We start from the raw sequence: 24,381 nt of genomic DNA, 5'->3' as shown, positions 1-24,381 counted from the left end.
ATCTTTAAAGCAAATTACATCTACTTAAAATTAAATCTCGACACCCCTTGAATTAAAGCTTTATTTACATGAAAAAGAACAAAACAAATTTCTTATTGGAAAAAGAATAAAAACTGCAACTTTTTTGATAAATAAGAAAATTTGTATTTGTCTCCAGTTTTTCTTTTTATCATATTTCAAACATTGAAATTTATGTCTACAACGAGTCCAACTCAAAATTTTCACTGATTTTGGTAAACGGACATTATAAATTCAATTTTAGTAAAAACATTTTAATTTAAAATATTGAGTTCTAGTTTAGTAAATATTATTTAACGTAATAATTAAAAAAATGAATTTGAATGTGTTTTTTTTTTCATTTTAAAAATTAAAAAGAAGTTATAAGAGTAAATAATGATGATGAAAATGATGATGGAAGTTGAAAAGAAAAGACAATAGGTTTGTTGTGATAATGAAATAAATTTGTTTTGCAAAAGTTGTTAAATGTCAATGAAAAATAAATAGACAGTTAAATACAAAAAGGCAAATTTTGAAGACCGTTGAAGATAAGATCAAATTATATCTATTGTCAATATCGTCAATGCCCTCAATTTGAGGGGAAAAAAAGACCTTTCCATTGTTTTTAAGAAGTTTACATTGCCCCACATAATTAATTAATAAATTAAATAATTTTGAAAAATCTTAGCTATAAATATAATAATCATATATATATATATATATATATATATATTGACAGGTGATTTTCGCTTCAAATGTGTATCTATAAAAAAAAAGTGTACATGTTTAAAACCATCTTCATTCTATAATTAGATAAGAGCACTATTGTTTTGGAAGCAATTGACAAGAGTAGTATATAATTACAAAACATGTCCATGTTTCATAATTATACCTGTTTTGAAGATATCAATGTCTGCTCTTTTGGTTTTGGATAAGAGTTTTTTTTGAAATTGAATTTTATAATTTATGGTTAGAGTTTGTGATTATCTCTTTAAATAATATCATTTTCAATATTTAAATTTACGTGTCTCTTTAAAAATACAATATATCTCATCATTGCATTCAATATTTATACATCAGAACTAAATTATTCTAATTAAAATAACCAACCTTTGATAGTTAGATTTAATAAATTTGAGATTTAGATCTCAACGTGTTCAAATATTTTTCAAGGAATCACTTTTTTATACCAACAAAAATATTAGATAAGAAATAGAGCTAGTGATTTGTATACTAATACTTCAACACAACAATACATAAATCAGATGTACCACTAACGAATAATTATATGATTTTGTAACTCAAAATAATTCCTTTTATATTTTATTATTTTTCACTTTCAATAAATACAAGTGTGTAAAAGTATGTTTTAATGATGGATAAACTACACATCATTGACATCATCAACATAAAAGTCTGAAAACGGTTTGGTTTGAAACAAAAATAAAATTATGGTTAATATGCATGACACCAGCGGCTCCGAAAAAAGTTACTAAGTGTTCAATCATACCACATTCAAAAAAAAAACCAAATTTGTTTTTAACCAATCTCATAATTCTCTTATTTCGAGATTATAATTTGAGTGATTTAACTTTTCAAAAAAATGTTTAAAAATTTAGTATTTTTAACTTGGGTTAATTAATATATCAACTCACAAGGATGGATTTAAAAAAAAATTATGAATCAAAATTAAATTATAAATTTTGAAAGATCAAATATAGATTTTATCATGTACTAGTTTATAATTTTAGCATTTTTAAATGGATTAAATGAAATATTTTTCATTTTTTAGAGGGCTCTTATATTAATTTATAATTTAATCATTTATAAAAATTAAAATTAAAACTTTCTAAATTTTTGGGAAATGATCCATTCCAAAGCCTCTGCCTGCCTCCTTTGTATTTGTCTTTGTCAACTTGGTCAAGAGAATTTATAGAGATAGTACGCAAGTTGAGAGCGATTAAACTTATTACTCCTCAAAAATTTGAATATACACAAATACTAAGACACACTCATTATATAAATGAAAAAAAAAACATAAAAAAAGAAAATTTTGATTAATAAATATTGGGAAAAATATTGTATTTAATAAATAAAAAAAAGGATGTAAATGGAAGATGTAGGTGTAGGTGTAGGTGTAGGTGTAGGTGTAGAGGGGTTGGCCGAAAATGAAGCAGAAATAAATTGAAAGGGCAAAGTCAGAAAGTATGGTTCAGCGGACATAACCAAATTAATAAATGAGGGATTAGGATTCATCAATTCAAAAAGCCTACAACCAACTCCTCTTCATTCTGGACACCACCCTTGTTCAATTGTTTCCACTCCAACACTATATTCCTATATTCCTCTTCATTTTATGAATGTTTCAATGATTTTTTATTTTTAAAGTTGTTTTAATTTTAATTTTGATTTTTAAGAATTAAGACTAAATTGACATAATATATAAATTTGTTAATTTTTTTAGAATTAGGACCAAACGGATAGAAACTATAAATATTGAAGGGTTAAATTTATTATTATTCTAATAAAAATAATCATGTAAGCACTCCATTAGTGATTTAATGAATGAATGATAAAAAATTAATTTCAACAATGTTAAAAATAGAAAATTTTAAACTTAGGTGATCAAAACAAAAATGTGCTAATAATTGAATGATTATTTATGGAGTTTACCCTTTTATTTTCATTTAAAACCGAAAAAATACATGATTTGTGAAATTTAATGGACCCTTTTACCAAAATTTTTTAAGAAAGAGACATTGCGGTTTAATTTATCTATCATGTTTTATTTAGGTTGGACAACCCTATGTTACTTTTTCTATTTATTATTTCTAAATACAATTTTAATTATCATTTATAACATTTCGGATCAAATGAATTTATCTTATTAAAATATGTTGTTAGTCCTTGTGCTTTGATAAAATTTAAAAATTCAATCCTCCTAACTTTTTTATTTAAAATCTCAATCCAAATATTAAAATTAATTATTTTCTATCAAAAGCATTCAATTTAGAATTTTAATTAGGTTATTCTCATCGATGTGGCATATAATTAAAAGAAAATGAATATGTTAAGTTAATAAATTTTGACAGAAACTATCAACATCAACAATGACTTTTAAATTGAAAAGTAAGAAATTTAAATATTTAATTTTTAAAACATAAATTAAATCTCAAATTTTATCAAGTATACTAATGGTAATAAGCATACTAAAAAAAGACCTGTTTAGAATACATGTGAGAACTCTCAATATATATATTATAATTATAATAGTTTATGTAGATAATAGAATGGTTTTGTCTTTTAAATGAAAAATCAATGTTTGTTTTTCTTGACCAAAAGCAGACATAAATAAATAAATAACATTATGTTTATTGCATTCCCTCAGCAATTAAATATAAAAGAAAATGGATATATATATATATATATATATATATATATATATATATATATATATATCATCAGCTTATTAAATAAAGTTCAAGAGAAAAGAAGACAAGATATTCTGTTTCTTTTAGCCAATATCAACTATAGAAATATAACTAAAATAATCGTTTTAGAACATATTCAAAGTAATGGCGAAGTGTTGATTTTTTTATTTTATTTTATTACTCTCTAAGTGTATATACCGTCGATATTAAAAACAAATATATTTATAAAAAATAATAATTGTTAAATGGTAAAATATAAATGCTAAAACTATAAAAATTTAGGCTGTAACTTCAAATCTCATTATGTGTTTTTCTTTATACAAAATATAAAATGATAAAATTATCTTAAAAATAATACAATTTACCATGTGAAATAAAAGTTTTTTGTAATTATTTAATTAAATTGATGTATTATTGACTCGTCTTATTAACTCCAAATTAACACATAAATTAACAATTTAGGGGACACAGAAATCTCATACAACAATCCAGAATTATAATACTATTTTATTGACTCCACGCTTACTTTATTTAACATTTCACAGTAAGAAATCTATAAATACAAGCTAAGAAACTGAAGCAACAGAAGGCGGGATAACTAGAACCTCTGATATTGCAGTAACCCGGATAGCATAAGGGAGAAAAAATGGAAATGGTGTGCGAGAAGGGGGGCATTGCAACAGCATTGAACGCAAAGATATATGGAAATGGGAGTGAAACCCTGGTTCTGGCACATGGCTATGGTGAAGACCAGAGTGCATGGCAGCTCCTCCTCCCTTTGCTTGCCTGCTACTTCAAGGTGGTGGTCTTCGACATGGTTTTCTCCCCAAAAGTTAACCCCATGCTTTATGATCCACAGAGGTATCAGACGGATTTCAAGGGGTATACAGATGACTTGGTGTGCTTGCTGGATCACCTCCATCTCCATAACACTATTTATTTAGGTCACTCCATGGCTGCCATGGTTGGATGCTTGGCTTCAATCAGGAGGCCTCACCTATTTACCCATCTTATACTCGTCAGTGGCTCCCCTAGGTGCTCCCTACCATCTATTCTTTGTGCCCCCATCCCCTCTATCCATGAATATGAATCGCTTTTCATGTTTAAAAATATGGTCCATCGTATATAAGATAATAACCCTGGTCTTATCATTACCCGATTTTACACCTTATTTTATGAAAAATCATGTAATGTACAGAATTCAATTGATTCTTGCAATCAATCATAAAAGAAGTAACATTCTATAGGTCTAGAATTCATTCACAATGATGTTGGAACCATGATGATTCCTAACAGTTGGTTTCCAACGGCTGTTTAATGGTGTGGTGTAGGTACATCAATGATGGACTATACTACGGAGGCTTTGAGAGATCAGAAGTCAATGAGATATACAAAAACATTGAACAAAATTTCACGGGTTGGGTACAAAATTTTGCACCAAAAGCTGCGGGACAAAACAATACAGCCGCAGGAGCTAAGTTCGAGAAAACCTTGGGGAGGATGAAACTATACATTGCGTTAAGTGCTGCTAAAACTGTTTTCTCTAGTGATTTCAGACACAAGTTACCTCAGGTTATGGTTCCATGCACAATCATTCAGTCCAAGAAAGATGTTATTGTCCCTCAATCGGTAGCATTTTACATCAAAAACAATGTTGGTGGCGATGCCATAGTCAAGATACTAAATACAGAAGGGCATTTCCCCCATCTATCAGCTCATAATTTACTATTTAGGGTTTTAAAAGAGACTCTTCAAATAAAAAATTAGAAGAAACTATGGATATAATTTCTTCCTCTATACTAGAGCTATTTTAATGCAAAAATAATGTTATCTCGACGACTACGCCAATGTACTCGCATATTCCAGATCAACTGATCAGATGAGTCTCAAATCTCAATAACTTCAAGTTAGAGTACTTTCTACGTAATCCATTGCCTTCCGTTTGACAGATTCAATTCTTGCCTCATCACCACAGGACTTTTCGTAATTGAGATACTTTTTGAATAAAAACTGCAAATGGAAGAGGCGTACAAGGATTATCAAGAAAGGAACAAAGGCCAACTGCAAGTATACGACATAAATGCAATTTCTTAAAGAGCAAAAGCAAAAGCATACAAACCTTCATCTTTTTGGGTGGTAAGCTCAAACTAATTGCCCTCTCAAACAGAGCACGAATCACATCTTCATCTCCAAGTCGAATTTCCTGTCAAGTTTGATTGAAAATGGTAACATATGCACAATACATATATTAATATAACCAAAAAAATCAACTAGTATAAAGTCCTCACTTGATCAAGATAAATGCTCCACAAATCCGTTCTCTTTGGGTACTCTCGTAAAACTCCCTCAAACATAGATCTCCCTCTATCAGGAACCCCAGATTTGAACTCAAGTATAGCTGCCTGTGAAATAAACTTAACGTGCTTATGGTGTGGAAGGCAGAGTAAAGCACGGTTAACAACAGGTTGAACCCGATCCTGCTGTTGCATCAACAGCATCTGCACCCGTCTCAACCAAAGCTGAAATTTCTTACCATGTTAAAACTAGCTTTAATCAAATTTCTGAAAAGAAATATCAACACAGGAATTCATGAAACACCTTGCACGAGTGCTTAAACTTCTTGCTCATTTTGTCAAGTAGCTCTTCGGCCAATTTATGTTGCTCTGTCCTCTCATACATGCCCAAAAGTGCAAAATGTACCTTTTTGGGATCACAATACTGCAATGCCCTTTGAAATACTTTTTGCACAGCTTCCTGAAATAACATCCCAATGGAAGTTAACAGTTACAAGAACTAATTTTGTTAAAAAAGATATACTCGATTGAAAGATGCATTTGCAGATCCAATGTTACCTCTGGAGGATTCCCATACTGATTCTCCAAATTAAAGTAAGCCACCCAGATATTTAGCTTCTCTGTTTCTTCTCGAATGTTAATGGTTCTCAAAGCCCTTGAAGGAAAAGAATAATATTGAAGATAAAGTTAGCGTAACAAATTATTCAAATATAACAGTGTCCTAAAGTGGGTAAGCATCTCTCATTTGGCATTGCCACTCTTTTATAAATACATTCTGTTCAACAGCTGTATATTACATATCAATGCGGCAAACCCCCAAAAATAAAACTGTAAAATGAGCCCCAGAAGACAATGAAATAAATGGAAGCCGCATACAAAAAATTAAAGCTGGAAAAGCAATCTAAAACCTTAAATTATGAATGCTTGCACATGGGAGAATGAGGCTTCAAGATACAATGAAATTCATCGAAGTACGAATTTCAGTCAGACCACAATGACCCAATATGCTAAACTACAACCTATGACTTACATCCAGGCAAAGAGACCTATAAACATTGAGTCTAGCTTAATTTGGTTAACAAGCTACCAACTACCCAAGTAAACCAGAAGAGACAATGGGGACCATATGGGTTTTTGTCCCCCATTACCGAACATGATAATGTGGATAATATAATTTAAACCAAGCAGATTTATGACTCCAATCAGTTGTCTTAAAAATCTAGAAATCCTACAAAAGGTTTACAAAGAAAAAGAAGCTCGGCATTACAAAGAAAACTTTTTATATTGCTTATATTAGCATTTCAGTTTCCTATATACTCTAAACAACCAACAATTCAGTAAAAGTTCTACCTTTCAGCAATAGCACGAGCTTTCTCGATATCAGCTGAATTAAGCATGAAAGCCATGTATTTAATCCACACAAAACTACTATTAGGAGAGCTCCTAACAAGTTTCTCGAATTCATCAGTAGTTCTTGGTATATCCTTCTCCAATTGTCTTTCCTCAGCAGCTCTAATTTCTCTCTCCCTGCAAAGGATAGTTTTCAAGAGTAGAACAGAGGTAAGAGTCTGTACACCTATCCCTATATTGGCAGAACAAAAAGATAAAAAGGGATATAAAGGACCTCTCTTCCTTTGCTTTTTTTTTTGCCCGTCTCTTGCTCTTCTCATCAACGGCGGTAACCTCATTATTTTCTTGATTTTGACTAATAAAATTTTCCATGTCAGAGTGTTCAATGTCATCAAGAGTGACATCAAGTGGAGGAATTGAAGCTCTAGATTCTGCTTGAGCAAGAACATCACTCACTCCACTTCCGTACTCGATATCCATCCCAGTGCTGTCTGTCAACAGTATTGACCGTGCCTCATCATCCGCATCATCATCTGCTACACCAGTCTCTTCAATGTCTTCATCAGACTCTTCTTGTTCAGTTATTTGGAAGTCAATATCATCGGTAAAATATGAATTTTTCATGCCAAGGGAAATCCGGTGTCTTTCCTCATCCAACTGACAAAAAGGTTCAAAGAAAAGAAGAAAGTAAGTACCCAAGTTTACATACTTTGAGTGACGCTATTAAATGATCTAGAAATAATTATATCAGTCTGGAGTTAACCATAATGACAGACCCTATCAAGGGACATTAATGGGACACTGCTGTTTTAACAGTGTACTTTTTGTTCTTATTTTTTTGTTTTAGTTTTTTTTTTCCTGTTTCCTGCATTACTTATCACATAACTATTTGGTACAATAATTTATACCACTTTATTAATGTAAACTCTTTCAAGGGAAAATAACCAATTATACTGTTAGATTTATAGTCAATTGAACAAAGTTGCAAGTAATAATTAGCTTTTTATTATTATCTATACCAATGAATACTCTAAATTATCATTGTTTATGTCAATGTACGAAGACAAAAGTAACCTGTTAAAAGAAATATATTTTCCACGTAAAAAGGGTAGCTAAAGCTTTGCTCAACCTAAATATTAATAGATACAATCATCACTTTAATGACAAACCTAATACTCTTTCCTAAAGTTTCTCAGAAAGGATGTTAACCTTTAATATCTTCGCTTTAACCTTCTCCCCTGCAGCATAGTTAGTTTGGATGTTCTCAATGTGATCATCTGAAAGCTCAGAGAAATGGCAAAGTCCAACCTACCAGAAAACAAGCACAGACATGCAGTTAAACAAAGAAACCAGGTAGCAGAGATAGATATTAGGAAGTTGGCAAGTCTATAGCCTGCTAAAGATAAGATGCTGGTCCAAAATGTGGTTAAAAAAGAATTATATTAATATTTAAAAATTTGGGTTTTTTTGTTTGGGGGGGGGGGAATTGCACAACTCATTCCTTACCATGTTTGTGTGGTCAAGTGTGATAAACAAACCATATGACTCCACACGCCTGATCCTGCCTGAAACTATATCTCCAACGTGCAGTCTACTAAAATCATTAATTTCAGATTTTGAAGTGCCCTTAGTATCTGAATTTTTCAAGGTAACTTCTACTCGCTTTGACAAAGGCTCAACTGCTAATACCCTGCAGCATTGCCATAAATTGTCAGCACCACTATCTTTTAATTAGCAAACAACCTAAAAAATAAGATTAAAACAATTACCTTCCAGATACAAGCTTTCCTATGGGAAATTCCTTTTTCGGGTCATTAACATAGCCATTAGATAAATTTGACATGAGGATTTTTGCATCTACCTTCCTTGAAAGCATAATGAAGCATCCTTTTGGAATAACATTTTTAACATAACCCTGTAAGCCAAGAAACTAACATGAGCTGAAGGGTATAAATTCAAAATATTATTCATCTAAGAATTTAAAACCTAAATCAACCTACATAGATTTTTGGCTAAAATATAGAACAGTTTTGGAACATTTAAATATTTGTGCTCGATTTTTCAACCAAGGAATCAGTGTTAAAGCTCATTAGACTAATTGAAATTGCAGGATTTTAAAAATTCAACCATCTCTACTATAAATATCATCAATTAAAAGGCAAATGATCCACCTTAGGATAAAGGTCGGGAAAAGTTGCATATTTGCACTGTCCAGATCTCATGGAAAATCATTTCTCAAGATTAAATGTGAAAACAAGAATTACACCATTGAAATCAATGCATAGCTAAAAAGGAAATTTTGATGTTTCAAAACCATTTGCAATTTTCCATTTGCAATTTTTTGGCTAAATTACAAATTTATACCTGTACAGCCATATTGGGATAAAGATCCTCAACTTTTTCTGCACGCTTGCTTGTAGAATCCCTGCTCATAAACATTTTAGTTTTTAACCAAATGATAAATGTCATGTCAGCAGAAATTTTGAAGGCTCATTAATACAATATATGGCTAATCATTCTTCAAGAATGGGAATTATGCAATCACATATTTCGTGGAGATTCTGACCGTTCAATGCTGCCAATCTAGGCGGGAAGCAGAGATCGTAAAGAGTTTCTTTTTTGTCAATTGTATTTGTACTACACTTATGCTTATCATCAGAGTAATCCTAGAATGAAAACTGTTATTAGTTAAAAGAGCTACTAAAGACTGCCTATAATAGCTCTCAACTTCTTGGCCAAAAAAAAAAAAACTCTCAACTTGCTGCAGGAACAAGTAACTAAAATCATAAATCGGCTGTTAAATATTCTATAATCTCCTACAAAATTTCTTTTCAAAAATGCAGTAAACTGCATGAATGAGAAAATTTACTCTGAAGCTCTAACTTCTCTCTGTTAATATGAATGATACCAATTGGCACTTCCTTTACTGGTCATACAAATGTCAATATGCAAAATAATAAATTTCATCACAGAATGAATATCTAAAACACTAAAAAAAATAAAATGCACATGCAGAGATAGAGAACATGATACCACGAACATTTAGATTCTAACACAGTCACAATATATCATACCCAGAAGAAAGCAACTTACACATCACTCGCAAGTTCCAAAGGATTCTTGGGAATCAGGCCATCCAAAGATAGCCGTAAGGATAAATCAATGTGAATAGTTCCCTTGGTTGAGTGGCTCACTTCTAGGACTTTGCACTTAACGAATTGCCCCTCATGATATCCAGATAGTGGGTCTGATTCCCATGCATCCTTCAGTTCAGTAAAGTGAACCCTACCATAATTATTAGGACCAATTTGCACAACCAGTCCTCCTATACCTGGAAGTATTTTGGAAATTCTACCACCTAGAATGTCTCCTTCATGTATATGAGCTGTCACACTCTCATCTGAAATGTTATTACCTGATTCACCTTTTCTTTTATCTTCATCACCAACATTCCTAGTAGAAAGGGCACCTAGAGGATGTCGCACTATTTGTAACAGCTTTTTGTCCTTGTTAACATTTAAAATGTGACCAGAAACAGGCTTTCCAACTTTAAAGCGCTCCTGGAATTGCTGAAGTTCATTAGGTTCACATCCGGTATCAAGAATAAATAGTCGAGCTTTCACATGACGAGAAATGGTTAACCACGCCCATTCACTGTCCACTTTGTAGACATAACCAGTGACAAGTTGTCCAGTTGAAAAATCAAACTCTTCCAGTGCAGTCTTAACACCTATTTCACCAGCATCTGCATACAGATAAAAATTTAGACAGCTGCAGTAAGACTCAAGAATCACTATGAAGCAAACAGATTTATGGGTAAGACTACCAAGACAGATACCTTTATAAGAGCCCCAAGGATTAGAAACTAGTGAAGCAATGGATAGCAATCATGACAGTTTCTATGATAATATGATATGGAAATTTCTGATAAACAAGTAAAGAAAGCAATTAATGTTTCGATAGATTCGTTCACTCAAATAATATAGATACTGTTATTCTGGGGACATGAGCACAGATGCTTGCCAACAGTTGGGGCTGAATCAGCTTAATTGTAAAATCATGTCCGAAGAAGAAACAGACAAATGACTTGATCTTGATTTTGACTTTTAAGTGTGCTTTGATCATATGAGTCAAGCTCGAGTCTTATAGAAAAAGTGAAACTAAAAGTAATTTGCCTTGTAGTTAATATTTTAAATATATAATAATTTTTATTTTTATATCATGGCTTGAGAGTAGATTCACATGCATTCAACAGAAGTTTCCAAGAAATTGTCTTACCAGCAAGCATGGCGGGTTTAATAGACAAATCCCATAGGTGTCCCTTCTGATTAGGCTTTCCGACAATCCTTGCAGTGATTGTCTGCCCAACTTTGAAGTTCCCAAATGGCTTTTCAAGAACATTATTATCATTTACCTGCCAATGAGACAATTTAAAATTAAACATGCCTTTTATATAAACATGCATTAAAGGTTATTACATAAATAAGTAGTAACAATAATACTGAAACTTATATTTCACCTCTGTTATATGAACCCGTCCACAGAAACCAATTCCAAATTTCAATCTCAACTCAAGGGGCATTATTTCAGTAACCTATGGAGCATTTAGCACAAGTATTCAATAGATGTATTTGAATCAAACAAGCCCAAAAAAGGGAAAAACAAAGTTCTAAAAGATCAAACACTAATTTTTCACCTCTGCTGGAACCAATGATCCCACATTATAACTAGACTTCTTTTTGGCCCGTTTTGAACAGGATGTCTCAGTGACCTCACCAATTGAATTAAGGAGTAAAAGCAACCTTCCTGACGTTTCAGGACTCGGAAGAGCCATAACAGTTGCAATAACCCTGCATCAATCATTTCGAGTGTATTTAAGCTTGATAGGCATTAGTAACACATCCACAACAAGCATTCAAGACCACTACAGGACTTGAAAAGAAACCAAACAAAAATGAAAATGACACCTTATCCATAAGATAAAAATGGAGCTGCTATTGAAGCAATTAAACAATGGAGGATATTAACTCCAAACACCAATTACAACATTGTAAAGATTACTACAGCCAATTTACATATACAAATAAGCGAAAAATAAGCAAAAAAGGATTGGTCACTAAAATCAACCTCACCTCTGCCCATTCAAAAATTGTTTCTGCGGAAGCTTCTGTGTATTGTAATCTGCTATTGATGCATACCCTATGGCATGGTTATACTCAGGAATTGCAATAACCTAATAAAACATTAAAAAGAGTTCAGAATTTATGAGACAATTACAGTAAGCTGACAACAAATTGAACAGCATTGCCTACATACCAAGTAATGTTCTTTCACAATCTCCACAACAGCATTTACTGTTTGGTGCAGCTCCAAGGCCTTGGAAGCTTCTCTTTTGCGTTTCTAAGATCAATAAAGTTCAAGTTAGGCTCAAAACAAAGTCTACCGCAAAAACTTCAAAAAGGGGAAAAGATCAATGTTTCAAAAAGAAAAGACAAGAGAAACTCTAATTCCAAAAATTTTTCATCTGATAGATATACATATTAAGGCTGCAGAGAAATAAAGTGCGAAATAGGGCTAAACCTTTTTGTGTGGTTGGCTTTTAGAGCTTCCCTCTTGTGATTTCTCAACAAATTCAGGTTTCAAGGATAAATCAACAAGGCGTTCTGCCTTGTCAACATCAAGAACTGCAGCTTGTACAACAGATCCAGTTTCTAAAGAAAGTCCACCTACTGAAAATATTACAACACACTAGGTGTCAATTGTTGCAAGAAAATTAAAAAATAAAGATAACAAAAATTTAAGAGAAAATACATACATTGAGAATGTGTGATAAAGCCTAAAACATCGTTATATTTGTCAAAGCTGACAACTACTCCAATATCCTTTGCCTCTCCAATTTTTGCCTCAATGACACTGCCAATATTAAATCCTTCAATCCACTTCAACTCAGATCCATCAGAGCCCAGTGATTGCAGCCTAGCAATCTAAATTCAACAGACATGCCAAGTTCATTGTCAAATATAGCAGAATCCAGTAGCAAAACTTAAGATGAAAAGATCAATGCTAATACCACAAAATTTGAAGGTACTGCTGCCATTTCAGTCCATAATATAATGAATACAGACACATTTAAATGAACCCTGAATAAACAATACCGGTACCTTAATGACGTAGACAAATAAATTATGGTCAAGAGGTAACAAGTTCATTTAGCTCAATGTTCACAGCATAATACAGTCAACATCCATTGTACAGAAATTTAGGCACCTACAGATCATTCCATATTTTCTCAAAGGAATAATGCTCATTTCAAATGATATTTCTGTCTTTATACCAGCATCACCACCAAGATTAGGTTGGGTATTTCTCTAGATTAGTATGAATTGCTCACAAGGTTAAACAATCATGAACTCGTTTCATGAAGTAGGACTAGAACATAAACGTGCATCATCATAACATAAAGGAAGCTAGGGATTTTATACTATTTAAGCATTTTAAATAAACCCATTAAAATATAATTATAATTGGAAAAATACAAAAAATAAAAAAAGACACAATAAGTAACCTGAGACTTCAAGTTGATTATAAAAGTACTTAAACCAGTCACAATAAAGCCTAACTTCACACACAGAGAGGATCACCACAACAGTATTTTACAAAGCATGCTTTACAATTATTAGGTTTATTGAATAGAAATAAGCATTTCTTGAACATGAATCACAAAAAGAAGCTCTTATTATGACAAGAATATACCTTCTCCTCTAAAATAAAGTATTCTTGAATAAACGTTGCATCTGTTGAAGAACAACATGATTGCTTCAAAGAAAGTGTTATTCTTGCTGTTTCACTATTTACCTAGAAGAAGGGGTGACAGTGTGGAACAAGAAAAATCAGCTTATTAAATACTTCAAATATATGAAGCAAATTAAAGAATTTGGTTTTAAATAGTTCACTGACATCGACTATATTACAGCGAACAGATTGGCCAATGTAAAAGGCTCCAGAGAGATCAGCCTTATGGTCATCCATTGCCTTCAAAATATGTACAAGGAACAAACAAGGTCAGGTAATGTGCACATGTCTAGATACCGGATGAAACAGATATGAGAAACTATAAGAACTCAGTTACCTTGCTTCGAGGTGAGAAACCAGTCAAACGCCCAAGAAAGCGGACAAAGCAGCCAGTTTCAATTAAATTACAAACATAGCCCTGATTCACAAAAAAGAATAAGTAAATCTCAGAACAGTTTATCAAACTGCAGTGTAGTCTAACGGATGACAGCATTATAGAAAATAGAGCATTTGTGTTGGGATTTGGTTATGATTTGATTCTGAATTTAGTGGGGATATGATTATAATTTTATTTCCTAGTAAAAATTGTGAGCAACACAGTTACTTACATGAACCACTGTGTTAGGTCGGATCTGACTGTTATCAGAAGGCAGTTGTTCAGCCGAACTTATGAGAGAGAATTTTGCAGAGAGTACAATATTATTGCCCTCAATATCTACAATAACATGAGAAATCTCAAGAAACAGAAACTGGAAAAATAAATACTAAAGCAAAAGAAAGCACCATATGGACAAATCAGCATTCCTAGAAGAAAGGAGCAAATTATTAAAAAACTTAAAATCTTTCTTTCTTGAAGATGCAGGTTGAAACAGAAAGTACATAAGTTAAGAGGGACCATGAAGCATCAAACATGTACAAAGGGGAAAGACACGCATAAATGAAAGTCAGACAGACACAGAAGTATGCTAAACAGAAAATGACTTTTCATTTGCAAAGAAGGTTTTGTGACAGGACTAGTGCCTGATCTGATTGGATGAGAAAATACAAGTTCAATCATGTTTAAATTGATTTGATTCCCATGATAAAAATGGAATTAACCAAAAATAATAAGAAGCCTCTAATCAAGTGCATTTTTTAAGAGATTAGCATAGATATTTACTCAATAATCCACTGGGCAACAAAGCAGGAAGCATTTTAAAAGGTCAAATTTCTTGTATTGCTGTAAATTTATTTTGATTTAAGTGATATTTAAATAAATCCTCTGCATTTAATTAATAGAATAAACCAATGTCTCACATAATGAGTCTCTTTAAAGAGAAAAACCGACAAGGATGATCCAGAAATACAATTCCACGTGAGTAAATTCAAGATAATTGCCTTTCTTATTCTAATTCTTTTTTTTTTTTTCCGTAACTTATGATTGGAACATTTTCAAAGAGGTTTAAGTCAATAGTTTCTCAGAGAAAACATATTCTACCCAAGGAATCAGATACAGTTGCAGTCACCCTCCTTGGACAATCCTTTTTTTTTTTCTTTTTGCAAAACAATTTTCCCCCATCTCAAGTACATCTGTTTTTCTTATGTTTGATCCATTTTCTATATACTTTCCTACACTGAAGATTCGCTATTTGTTAGTTAACAGGAACTGCCTTAAATAGAAATTTCTGTCATTCCAGATAGAAAATGAGATGATTAAAAATTGGAAAGGGGAAATAATAACAAACACTGACAAGATGCAGCTACAAACAAGATTACCTAGAACCAGCAGTTGATCAAACTTATATCCAGGCTTCAGGATTGATTTCAACAAGGCAGCACGTTCTGCAAAACCAGACAGAACCTGAGAAAAAGCCAACACAAGAAAGTACAAAAGGAAATTTCTATAGAGGCAAAGAAAAGCATACCATGATGATCTGCCAAATGTTCATTAGATATCATACCCTTCAAGTGAGCTTTCGAGTTAACATTTATAACTACTGCAGAGGGAGTTAAACCCTCAACAACCCCAGAAACTATGCTACCCAACTTGACCATATCGTCTTCAGAAATCCTGCCATTCAAATTTTCAAGCAGAAGTAGAGCAGTGTCACCATACAACTTCACAGAGGAAAGAAATTACTAGCACATAGTTATATATCAGCAAAAACTTTTTGGGCTGAATGTCACTGGATACCAGCATTAAGATGTTCCCAGCTATTTACCAATCAAGTTTTCAGCAAGAAAAAGGTGACAGGGAAGAAGTATTAGTTCACCAATAAGTCCACTAACTGAAAAGATATATTTTCATAATAACCAGATATACCAGATACTCATTGAAACAAACCTCACGGGCCTCATCTGCAAACTAAGATTGATATGCCTTGAAGCAGGTGAAGAACCGGTTACTCTGCATTTAACAACTTGTCCCACATGATACATTGAATTTGGATCATCTCCTGGTCCTAAGCCAAGTTCGGATCTGATTTTGTAATAATGAATAATCAATTATCAATGAAGATTACTAAGGCAAAGGATGATAAGAATTGCCCAACATAAAAAAGAAGGGAAAAAAATCATGGATAAAAATAGCAAGGAAATGTCAGGGAGGGGGGTGTTAGAAGATGCATTAAGGGAAGAAAGTGTGATTTCAGATTCCCAGAAAAGCACTTCTGCACCCAGTTTGAGCAGTTCGGATTTTTTTCATATTATGAATTACAAATCTAATTTTCAGCACAATAACTAAAAAGTAGAGGGCAAAAAATAAGTCATCAAGAAGCAATTACTAATATGTCAAACATTCCTGCATCTTGCATTATTAATTACTTCAAACAAGTGGAGATTTTTATTCCTATTGTAGATAAAGTCTCTTATAGGCATAAGACTATAACTCTAGCATATTTAATTTCAAGAATTCTGGGGGTTTCTACTTGTCAATACATTCAATTTCCTTCATAACCTAAATTCATCACTTCAAAATTCTAATATCCATTATCTTAAATGTTGCTTAATTCCAAACATTCATCAATAAATGACAAATAATTAACAAACAACATATACCATGAAATATAATCAAGGAATGCAAAACTAAACATTTCAAGTCAATAAACTGAATTGTTTCAAGCCCACAAGATAATGATGATGAAAGGAAAGAGAGAAAAAACTCAAAGAAAAAAGGACCGATTATAGGAATTCTACTTTTGTGGTTGGAGAACCAACCTAGGTGCAAATCCTTGGACTCCATTGTAAAACCGGACAAAGAATCCATGCTTTTCAATTTTAGTTATCCATCCATGAGTTACTAGTCCCTCAGTTGCTTCAGCATAAGAACTAATAATACCAAGTTTCGATTTCACCTGCAAGAGCACCCATTAGCAAAGTATTGTTCAGAATTAATAGAATATTAATGGACATGGATTGCTAATATTAGAGGGTTCATGAAGTAATCATGACCATACAAATTTGTTTATCTTTTTTTTTTTTTTAAAAAAGGAGCATTAAGAGCCAATGTCACTATTGGCAGAGAGATAGAAATTCCCAATGTGGTCAGTCTCAATCCCAAATAGATTCCATCTTTATGGACAATATAGTTGCAATTATTGTGTTCATAACAGTAACTAATTATTCAAACCAGATCCACCATAAAACAGGCAGTTAAGGAGCGCAAGAGAAAAATATGGTTCTATAGAAATTCCCCCTACAAGCAGCAATAAAATGTCAATTATGAGTAACACAAACTCCCCATCCAAAGGGATGAGATAGAAGATAGAGCCATTCAACAAGACTATTATGCCCCAACAATAGACCCTAGTAGGTCAGAATTTGTCCATATAGCTGTCTTATCTAATACTGGGAAAGGAGCAGAACAAATGAGAAATTCAAAAGGCACTAATATAAGCAAAACAGGAACATACGAGAGTTTTCTTGTAAGTGACAGTTATTCTCTTAGACTTGCAACCGAGCACCCGGAAGACTAATTCAGCTCCAACCTGCAAAGCCAAACATGCCAATGAGAAACAATGGTCTGAGATTTAGCAGTAAAAATCTCAATAAAAACAAAATAGACCATTTCAGATATGACCTTAAACTTCTTTCCAGGTTTTGCAATTTCAAATTCAGACAAGTGCCGTGTGGGACATAGTGCCTTCACACCACCAGGAAATTGCACAATGGCACCAAAGCTGTCAAGTGAAGTGACTTTAGCTTTTACCACCATCCCAGGTTTCACATCTGAGTGAGTGAAAACTGGTCCTTCAAATGCACTGGCCTGCTTGCAGAAACCAAAGGGGGAAAATTAAGTATAATGCTATCTACTGAAATCAACAAGATACAGCATCTCAAATGAAGCAGAAATTTTGGAATTTTCTATTACCAACAAATGCACACTCAAGTATAAGCAAGCAAAAAGCAACCTTTAAAATACCAGTGGCAAGCCCTTCCAAGTGTCGGAACCCAAGAATTCGAACACGAACTTGAGTGCCTTCCTTAAACTTTTTTTCTAGCTTGCGGACTTCCTCTTCAGCCACATCAGATACCTGAAACACTGAATTAGCAACTAGGATGCAAATGCAAATATATCAATGAAAAACAAATCTGAAGCAGAAATTAAACACACATTCACATAGGCTGGAGTTGACACTGGTTTAGAAGGGATTTCGAGCAGAAGACCGAACCCTCTATCGACCCTGACCACTTTTGACTGATCAAAAATATCTCCAATGTTAACATGCTGCATGTACACCCAAAACACATTAGTCCAGAACAGGCATGACAGGTTATTAGGTTAAAAACATAATCACAGAACAATTATAAGAAATGAGATTATTCTCAGAAGAAAACTGAATGACCATAATCACAGAACAATTATAAGAAATGCCAATTATCATTAGTGCCTTTGCAGTAGAGTGACAAATGATGGCAGACACTTCCTGCCCACTCTCAAAAGTCACAATATCAAATGTGAATGATAAATAATTTGTGCACTTCAAAACGGAACAAGTAATAGGCAGCAAATCAAGGCAGAGAACCACAATTTCCTTGCACCAAATAGAAAAGAATTGCATTAGGTTCAGAAAACAAATTTTCATCAGAAGTGTGGAGCCCAAACTGAGTAGATATTATAAGATAACCTTCAAGTCATGACAGCAAACTTCACATTCTCAGAATCTATAATAGAACAAACATGAAGATATAATATATCCTCAATAATCATACCAATGGAGGAGCTTTGTTATGAACAAGATGAGGATTCAGGGTCAAGCCAACTGCTCTAGTTGAGGGATCAATAAACAATATCCGAGCATTAACCTGAACAAAATAAAAAATATGAGTATATATTTAAGATTGATGATTTACAAATTTCAACATACAACAAAATGTTAAACAAAATAGGTTAAAAACATAACCAGGAAAATATGCCTTCAGTGTACGAAAATGTAGTTTGGCAAAACAATCAAAGGAATAACCATTAAACTAACAAGTTTCATGCTTGTAAACTAGAACTTTTGAAGACTAATACCTAATATGCAACCCAAGAATAGGTACTTCAAAATAACCATAGTATATCATTCACAACATAGCTGCAAAATAGTTAAGCCAACTAATGGCAATGTATCTCAAATGCTCAATCGTGATCTAGCCTGTATTTCATTCTACAGCACCTACAAATTTAAATTTAAGGCATGCCATGAACAGTGAAAATTGATTTATTATTATCTTACCATACCATAATACTGAATTAGGTCACACTGTTTCATTTCAGATGACAAAATTAAAATACAAGATCCTTGTTACAATGTAAGAGATCATATATTAAGTTTAAAGAGATGTTCGGAATTGATTCCCTGGCACAAAGTGAAAATCACAATAATCAGAAAGAATATGGTGCTATTATCAATAAAAGTCACAAAGAAAAATACCTTCTTATTTTGGTTGTAGTCATCCTTCCAGTTCTTATTAGGGAATTTATTTTGTAAATGACACGTATCAACCTGTATAAATCAAACAAGGTAGGAAAATATTATAGCCTGTAGCCTTGTACAAACCAAACTTAGTTCTCGATTCAATCAACATCCTACAGATAGTTTTCTAATGAGAATCAGTAAACTTACTGTTCCAGTAAAGTATGTCAGAAATGATAACATGATACCATTCTCAAGGGTTGACCGCACCGAAGCATTAATCAACATGCCAGGGATAAGAAGATCAATTGAGATGCCCTTAAGATCCTTGGTCTGCATAACAAAACAGCGAAAAGAAGAATGTCAAGCCAGAGTAAAGAAAAGAGAAACCAATTAGACAAGAAAAACAATGGCACATGAGAACCATACTACACATTTAGACACGGTATCTGGGTCAGAACTCAAATTAACAACTTTGCGAGTTTTATCAATGCTCTTAATAACCCCTTGTAAAAACTGTCCAGTCCTCACTTCAACGTCCTTGCTTTCTGAAACGAAAACAAAAGGAAAAAAGGAAAAATTTTAAGAAAAACATGAAAGAGATCACCAAAAGAAATGTTTGTGTATCATATCTAAATGTGGTTATGAAAAGTGCAGAGCAAGCTAGTTATAAGATATTCTACTAAAAGAACTTACCATGAAAATGATTCAGTAAGAACCACATAGCACCATCCTTAACCAAGCCAAAATGTTTTAATTCAAAAAGGTGGAAAGAATTTACTAAAAAGAAAGATTTAACCAAAACAAAAATACTGATATAATATTAGGTGTTCAGACAGACAAGGTAAAAAGGTAACTTATAAGTTAATCCACTACAGAATAGAACTTGGCATACAACATAGCACCCTTCCCAAGCATGTCAAAAAGTTTCAGAAATATGAAAAAATCAGTGGTGCCAAATTATATCCCAGGAAACTCCTAAAACCAACTCTATGCCTCTTGTTTTTGTATTTTCTAAGTAAACTACTTATATAACAAGCATGCAATTATAAGTTTTCGAAACCCAAGAAGCATTTTTGGTAACATAAACCCAGGAAACCTTGCATGAACTATTATGCAGATTTCCTACCATAGCTATGTTTTCTTATTGTGGGTCAAAAATTGAGAGTTTTGCAATTCCAGAAACTTGAAAATGCAAAAACATGGAAAAATCAGCGTGCAAACTTATATCCCAGGAAACTCCTAAAACCAAGTCTAAGCCTCTTGTTTTTGTATGTTTTAAGTAAACTACTTGCATAACTACAAGAGTGAGATTATAAGTTGCGAAACCCAAGAAGCTTTATTGGTAACATAAACCCAAAAAGCGTTGCATGGACTACAATACCGATTTCTCAGATAGCTATGTTTTTCTTATTGTGGATAAAAAATTGAGAGATTTTGCAATGCAGACCCGCCTCAAATTGCACATTAACTCCTTCCCCCTCATACGAGAGATTATACTCAAAACCACAATGAACAACACCTTTGCTGATTACAGACAACTGGCAGTGCATAGCTTTTCTAAAAAAGATTTTCATCATGAGTTCCCCAAATTCTTAGAACCTCTTCCAAGATTCAAAACAATCATTCAAATTCCCAACCTCATTAGTTTCAGAAAATGAGCATAAATAAGAACTTTGAAAAAAATCAAATAAAAAAAAGCCAAAAGATTTTACTTTGGTCAATAATAGTACAAGGGAAAATGACAATTGACAAAGGAAAAGTAACAAGAACAGAAGTTCCAATATGTACCAGCATGGCCATCTTTTCGTAAAAACCCCGTGAATGACGATAGTCCAAAGTGAAGCATGTAACCATGATCTTCAATGCTTATAACGTATCCAGTGAGAACCTGCGATCATATCCAGTTTCATATACCAAATTAACATCATCATCAAGAGGGTATTAACATTGATCATCTATAACAACAACCTACAACAACCTATAACAATTTGATGTACCAGAAAAAGCAGCCTAACCATCTATTCCTAAAGAATGCCACCATATATAACATTCAACCTACAACAATTTCCACCATAACAGGGAAGCATTCAACTTTGTTTCCTCCTATCCATTTTACAATCAAAAGCTGCGCATAGTTCGACAACAATCGTTATAATTAATACTGTCAATAATAATAGTTCATAACAATTAGCATCTAAGTTCATTCAATATTTACAACTAAACAAATTTTCAAGAAATTCTAAATATTCATATCTAAAAACTTTCAAAGGTATTTAAAGAATATCATCTGTTGGTTAACCTTTTTTCACTACTCAAGTGGATGATAAACAAGTAAAACTGCTATATTCACCTTGGATAATATAATCTCCATGAGGAAAATGCAATATCAGTAAGGATAATGAGCTAATTTTAGTTTTATTTTTGGCCAGAGAAATAATTTTAGTTTGATTAACTAAAAGCTGCTTCAAAATAGAAAAAATTTATGATAGCTTACCATATGAACTTAAGAGCATCCAGCATTGAGGACAATTTTTTTTTAAAAAAATTCCCTTATGGTTAACTTGCAAAGAATAATTTAATTTTTGCAATAACAACAATTATTTAATAATTTTGTCCAATTCCTTGATGTAAAGCTGCTTTTCAATAACAACAATTATTTAATGGCCAATGATATAGATTTAAACCTACAGGGGAAGAAATACAAAGATTGCCAAGATTATTCAATTCTCTGATGATTAATCAACATACCATCCCCTCTTGAACAGCATCCAAGGTGAAGCCTTTGTGCAAAAAAGAGAGACGCAAGGAAAGCCATATTTTTCTTTTGCCAGTCTCCTTCTTATCATCATCCAACTGCAGCACAATGCAAGAAACCAGCTGCCCAGGGTAGAATATATTTTTGAGGAAATCCCCTTCATTGTTCTGGCAAGAAAAGGTTCATCCCCTAAGAAACTCAATGCTACGATTGCATGCATGACATGGAAAAAATGGGAGGATAACCATAATGAAGAAAAGATAAAGAAGAAGAACAACTATATCCCCTGAGAAAGAGGTTTATATGCAGGTGTACCTCAACTTTATTACTGACAACAGGATCAAGAGCATCACCAGCACGAACTAAACCACGTAAGCCGCCTGGAAGACTAATTACAAGATCCTTCTCATTTACTTCAGCAACAACTCCCCAGAGCTTCATTCCAGGAGAAATATTCTATATGCATACAAAAGAGAGAAACTAAGTTCATTTATGAAGCTTAGAAAATAACCTAACACATATAAAATAATCAAAGCAGAGCTTAAGTTCAAAGAAAATCAATGAAAGAAAACTAGTTAAGACTTGGATCATCAAATGCCCCCACATTTCCTACTAGAGTAATGTGACAACATCCAAATAAGAACACAAGATGCCGGTGATCGGGAAAAAGGCAAAATGAAATTTAAAAGAAAAAAATACCACGTGAAATTTTACATTTAAAGCAGGTGACAAAAGAATGGAACAATAAAACGTTGTAACTTAAAGTGAACAACTTTGAATCTAATTTATGCAATTCCACCAATAAAAAAGCCAGTAACTCCACTTCAAATATATATGACCATCATAAGGACAACAAGTGAAGAAGAATAACTTCAAGCTGGCAAGATTGTACAAATTTACAAAATTATTTGTTCCATGATCCTAAAGAGAACTAATAGAACCATTTCATTAAGTATCACAAAGATTATGGTTTGATGATAACAATTTAATACAAAAGACAAAAATAAATAAATAAATAAACTTGCTTGGAAAAATGTTCCCTTTGGGATTTATACCTTTAAAGTTATTTTATTTGCGTATCTAGGTAGTTTGCCAGTAATGCCATCACCAAACAAGGAACCCAAGTCATCCGGCATAGCCTGGATTTTCTTCTGCGATTTCTTCCTCTTATTCTTCTTTGATGCCAGCTCCTCTGCCTCAAACTCCGCATCCACTTCTGCTCGAATTTCATCACGTTCGTGTTTGCTCAAGGAACTCCCCCCGCCTGTCAAATCCCCATTTAGAGAACGTTTCGTTAAACCAACGATCATTTTTCAATTTAATCATTGTAATCCAATTTAATGACAACCCTTGTTTTTTTCCTAGGGAAACAAATAGAAAATTGAAGAAGAAAGGGGAAAAAACCTCTGGGGAAGTCGGGGACATCGTCTTCAAGTTGCAAAGCTACAGCCTCAGACTTAACGGCACCGTCCTTCTTCGTTTTGAACTGTTTCTTGGACGCTTTATTGAACTTCCGTTTCCCTTCATTGGATTTTTTCTTCTGAAATTTCTTTGAAGACGCTGCCATTCTTTACTTCAGAAAAAAATACGAAACCCTAACGAGCTCAGATTAAGAAAAAAAAAGTTAAGGATTTTTGAAAATTTTGAGTTTGTTTGGGAGTTAACTTGAAAGCGAGGAGGAGACGAGGGTTTAGACTTCAGAGGGGTTTAAGACATGGGCGCAACATTTTATTACAACGGAAGCCGCTAGGGCTCGCAATGTCGGGTCGGGTTTTAAATAAGGGCCTATTTGGATCAACGCTATGATTGGTCCACTTTTTAATTTTGCGTACCTTCCTGCTCTATTCTAGTTGGATCAAGGCCCGTTATGGATCTAGCTAAGC

At 33.0% G+C, this 24,381-nt stretch overlaps 2 protein-coding genes across 2 annotated transcripts; one reads left to right on the top strand and one right to left on the bottom strand.

The window, feature by feature from the left end:
• The first annotated feature begins 3,982 nt into the window (after positions 1-3,982).
• LOC108456705 (strigolactone esterase D14-like) lies at positions 3,983-5,368 on the top strand. The gene is made up of 2 exons (XM_017755312.2): positions 3,983-4,463; positions 4,760-5,368. Exons 1-2 carry the CDS (start codon positions 4,075-4,077, stop codon positions 5,193-5,195), a joined length of 825 nt encoding a protein of 274 aa, XP_017610801.1. The 5' UTR covers positions 3,983-4,074; the 3' UTR covers positions 5,196-5,368.
• On the bottom strand, positions 5,023-24,298 carry LOC108456704 (rRNA biogenesis protein RRP5). Its single transcript, XM_017755311.2, has 40 exons — positions 23,903-24,298; positions 23,554-23,762; positions 22,814-22,954; positions 22,492-22,665; positions 21,532-21,631; positions 20,170-20,288; positions 19,951-20,073; positions 19,759-19,830; positions 19,055-19,147; positions 18,456-18,569; positions 18,253-18,375; positions 17,922-18,107; positions 17,755-17,829; positions 17,060-17,196; positions 16,188-16,322; positions 15,769-15,914; positions 15,620-15,685; positions 14,473-14,579; positions 14,202-14,282; positions 14,030-14,104; positions 13,826-13,927; positions 12,888-13,056; positions 12,653-12,801; positions 12,389-12,472; positions 12,205-12,305; positions 11,769-11,922; positions 11,592-11,666; positions 11,351-11,486; positions 10,166-10,817; positions 9,437-9,497; positions 8,842-8,987; positions 8,579-8,762; positions 8,282-8,380; positions 7,347-7,729; positions 7,073-7,249; positions 6,281-6,377; positions 6,027-6,182; positions 5,717-5,947; positions 5,548-5,631; positions 5,023-5,438 (listed from the first exon to the last, which is right to left on the bottom strand). The coding sequence occupies exons 1-40, from the start codon at positions 24,063-24,065 to the stop codon at positions 5,331-5,333; spliced, it is 5,787 nt and encodes a 1,928-aa protein (XP_017610800.1). The 5' UTR covers positions 24,066-24,298; the 3' UTR covers positions 5,023-5,330.
• Positions 24,299-24,381: the final 83 nt, after the last annotated feature.

The sequence above is a fragment of the Gossypium arboreum genome, chromosome 9 (genome assembly GCF_025698485.1).
Source record: "Gossypium arboreum isolate Shixiya-1 chromosome 9, ASM2569848v2, whole genome shotgun sequence".
Classification (NCBI taxonomy): domain Eukaryota; kingdom Viridiplantae; phylum Streptophyta; class Magnoliopsida; order Malvales; family Malvaceae; genus Gossypium; species Gossypium arboreum.
The sequence above is the reverse complement of the archived record's forward strand: the minus strand, read 5'-3'. Positions and strand labels throughout refer to the sequence as shown.